Consider the following 3,639-nt stretch of genomic DNA (forward strand, 5'->3'; position numbering starts at 1 on the left):
CCAATTTTTACTTCCTGTATTTCTCCAGGTGATGGCAGCAAATATCCACAAATAAATACGATGAATGATGATGTAGTGCCCCAACTCTGAGTTTTCACTCATTTAATTCTCTAATCTAACCCTAAACAAAACTATACCCTAACTGTAACCCTGACACTAAAACCATATTTTGAGTCTCAAAAGTACTTTCAAACTCGTGAGGACGGCACTTGGTCCTCATAAGTGACTGTTGGTCCCCACAAGTACAGTAGCATGCCAATTTTCTGAACTCACAAAGATGTCTAAACATGTACACACACACACAACCACACAACCACACACACACACTCAGATGTGTTTAGAAAGAGATGATGTTCCTTTGGTATAACTGAGCTGCTCGCTTTGATCTTGTTAAACACACTGAATAATTGAGAATTATGGAGTCAACAATAATGATACTCTTCACACATAACATGTCAAATAAAAGGGCCCAAAGGTCAAAATAATAATTATTATGATACTTTCCACAAAAACAGACAGAAGTAGGTCAAAGGTCAAAGTGGATGTAGTGATAAAACAGTCAGCAGTGTGTTAGGTTTGCGCTGATATCAGTGGAGGACTTTACCCTGAAAAATGCAGAGTGTAATGTAGAGTTTGATGGTTTTCCCAGAAAAGGAGGAAGAAGAGATGGCTGAGATTCTGTGGCAAGGATTTCATTGTGGATCAAGGTTTCTATCAAATCACTTTGAATGTTTGTGTGATGATAAGGTGTTCACAGCTGAAAATGACAAAGTGGGGTCTAAATCTTCTGACAGTGGTTGGACAGCATGAAGGAAAATGGTGGAGCAAATTTATTTGTAAAGACTTGCTTTGTTGGTGCTGTGAACGGACACTTTATTTCCTGCTTTGAACTGTTTGTTTTAATGACACTTTGAAATTGTTTATTTGACCTGACAGCGAGCGTTCTGTATCCACACTTTCAGTTCTTTTTCTGCTGTAATGAAACAAAAATTGACTAAACGACCTCCGTCGAACTTCCTGCTGATGTTTCTATGTGAAGCAGTCGGAGACATTCCTCCGGCTGGATGACACGCTCTGCTTTGATACTAAATAAAGCTCCGATATTTTCCTCTACACTAGTTTATCTCATGACTTTGAATCCCCCTGAAGATACTGACAGTGAAGCACATACATAATACTCCAGCCTTTCAACTTTGAGCTTATTTAGTTCAACAATATATTTATTGTTGTCATAAACAGACAAGAAGACAACAACAAACTGCTCCTCCCATTCAACACATGTCAGTCCATATCCCAGCAAACTAAATCATCTCCATTTACACATCAAATAGAAACATGAATCACTTGTAATGATTAGAAACTTGATAGAATTTCAAATCTAGTTTGGGGAGTCATTCAGTGAGAAACAGTGAAATGATTTTCCATGTGAAAAGGTGGACAGCAGAAACAGAAAGAAACAGTGAAACTAAAAGAGAAACAAAGAGCTTTGGAACAACGAGGCAGCAGGAGGACAGCTGCAGTTTAACAGCTTCAACTCACTGACAGGAAACAACATTAGAAACATCATCATCCTCAACTCATCTGCTGCACTGACACTGACACCTTCAACGGCAACACCTTCATTTTAGTATCAATAAAAATGTATGGAAACATCCTGTGAGTGAAAGTGTGTGTGAAGGTGTGTATGTGTGTGTTAGTATCAGGATCAGAGAACGACAGCTTTCCTCTGTTCCAGTCCAGATTCACTCTGATCATCTCGGGCCTTTTCTTTACTGAGAGATCAGTATAAGTGGATGGTGACCATGCTGAATATTTGCCTTCATCAAACCCTATTGTCCATAACCCTGACTGTTTGACTCCCTTCCTCTGCACAGACTCTGCTAACACACCCAGTTCCCACCATGTACTATCTTCAACCTCGATATCCCAGCTCTGAGTCCCTGAGTTAAAGCCCTCAGAGCCCAGGACAGAGCAGAACAAATCAAACCTCTCTGGATTATCAGGAAGCTGCTGCCTCTCTCCTACATATCTTACACTTGTCAGATCGTCAGACAGGATGAGGCTTGGATGAGCAGTGTTTGGATCAAGAATGAGAGGAGTGTAGGAGACCATGTCCTTCATGTTGTTCCAGATGTTGAAGGTCAGGTTGCCCAGGTGTTTGGCCTGGTCTATCAGAGCTCCTGAGGGCAGCTGTGGATCATCCAGCAGGGGGCAGCGCTGGACTCTTTCCACTGCAGCCTTGTAGTTGTGCAGGAATGAGACGTCTTCAGCTCTCAGCTCCTCCTCTGTGGCTCTGACTGTGTCTGAAAGAGCTGCTATCTCTCTGCTCAGAGCCTCCATCTTCTCCTTCACCATCCCACTCTTCTGCTCCTCTTCCTCCCTCAGTGCAGCCAGCCTGGCCTCCTCTTCCTCTGCTAGAAACTGCTGAAGCTTCTTAAACTGCTCCTTAATCTGCCTCTCTGTGTGTCGGGCCTGGACCTTAATGTGTTCTGCTGTTTGACCAAACTTCACTTGAACTTCTTCACAAACCTTTAACTTCTTCTTTAAGGGCTCCAGAGTTTCCTGAAGTTGCTTCTTGTGTTGTTGTGCAGCTTCATCGATGGGTCTGAATCTGTGATTGGTGTGTTTTTCTGAGTCTCTGCAGATGACACACACTGGCTGCTGATGGTCCAGACAGAAGAGTCTGAGTTTCTCAGAGTGCAGACTGCAGAGAGCCTCTGAAGCTCTCTGATCTCTCTCCTGTAAGAACGACTCACACAGGTTCTTTAAAGCCAGGTTTAAAGGTGGATCATCCTTTGAAGATATGTTCTTACAAACTGGACACTCACGTATCTGTTTTTTGATCCACCATCTATTCAGACAGTCTTCACAGAAGCTGTGGCTACATGACAGAAGAACAGGATCTCTGAAGACCTCCTGACAGACCGGACAGCAGAGATCCTCCTCTGATCTTGAAGCCATTGAGTCTGTGAGTGAAGCTGAAAACAGCAGACAGGAAGTACAGTCAGTCCTGGTTCCCCTCCCTCCTCTACCACCTTCACTGAAACTTCCTTTGAGTCGTGTTTTTGCTCAAACTCACATTCAGTGTGTGGAGCGTCAGCAGCTTGAAGCAGCAGTGTTGGAGTTTTCCACTTTTCTCTCCTGTAGTTGGACTCACTCAGAGGAAGCTGCTAGTTTGGTCTGAGCTCAGTCTGATCGTCTGCGCATCTCTCTTTACTGACGGAAGAGGAACAGCCTGTTTCCTGGTTTCTCTTAGGTGAGTGATGTGAGGGGAGGAGAAAAATGTTGCTTTACCTGTAACTTAGTTTAGTTTAATTCCAGAGTTAAACTGTCATCCTGCCTCTTGCTCACAATTTATAAAACAGACTTTTCATGTCCACAGATCACAGCATAAAGCTCAGATCATAAAGTGTGACTCAGTGGTGCAGCTTTTTGGCAGATTTATCTCAGACTTTGTTCTGGTTATTTGTCAGATTCCACAGCAGTGGGGGTGTAATGCAGTCACACAAACACAGGTGGTGTTAAGGTGGATTCACTTTGTTACAGACCTGTAAAAGTTAAATGGATTGCATGGGTGGGCAACTCCAGGTCTCAAGGGCTGCTGTCCTGCAGGTTTTAGATCTCACCCTGGGTCAACAC

At 43.3% G+C, this 3,639-nt stretch overlaps 1 protein-coding gene across 1 annotated transcript; it reads right to left on the reverse strand.

Annotated features, from left to right (window-relative positions):
• Window positions 1–1,499: 1,499 nt before the first annotated feature.
• Window positions 1,500–3,224, reverse strand: LOC120735132 (nuclear factor 7, brain-like). The gene is made up of 2 exons (XM_040034314.1): window positions 3,080–3,224; window positions 1,500–2,978 (listed from the first exon to the last, which is right to left on the reverse strand). The coding sequence occupies exon 2, from the start codon at window positions 2,959–2,961 to the stop codon at window positions 1,573–1,575; it is 1,389 nt and encodes a 462-aa protein (XP_039890248.1). The 5' UTR covers window positions 2,962–2,978; window positions 3,080–3,224; the 3' UTR covers window positions 1,500–1,572.
• Window positions 3,225–3,639: the final 415 nt, after the last annotated feature.

Source organism: Simochromis diagramma, unplaced genomic scaffold (genome assembly GCF_900408965.1).
Source record: "Simochromis diagramma unplaced genomic scaffold, fSimDia1.1 OVJJ01000747.1, whole genome shotgun sequence".
NCBI lineage: Eukaryota > Metazoa > Chordata > Actinopteri > Cichliformes > Cichlidae > Simochromis > Simochromis diagramma.

What these genes read in the sequence shown, in the direction of transcription:
- LOC120735132 (XM_040034314.1), bottom strand. Translation starts at nt 2,961, where the DNA reads ATGGCTTCAAGATCAGAGGAGGATCTCTGCTGTCCGGTCTGTCAGGAG.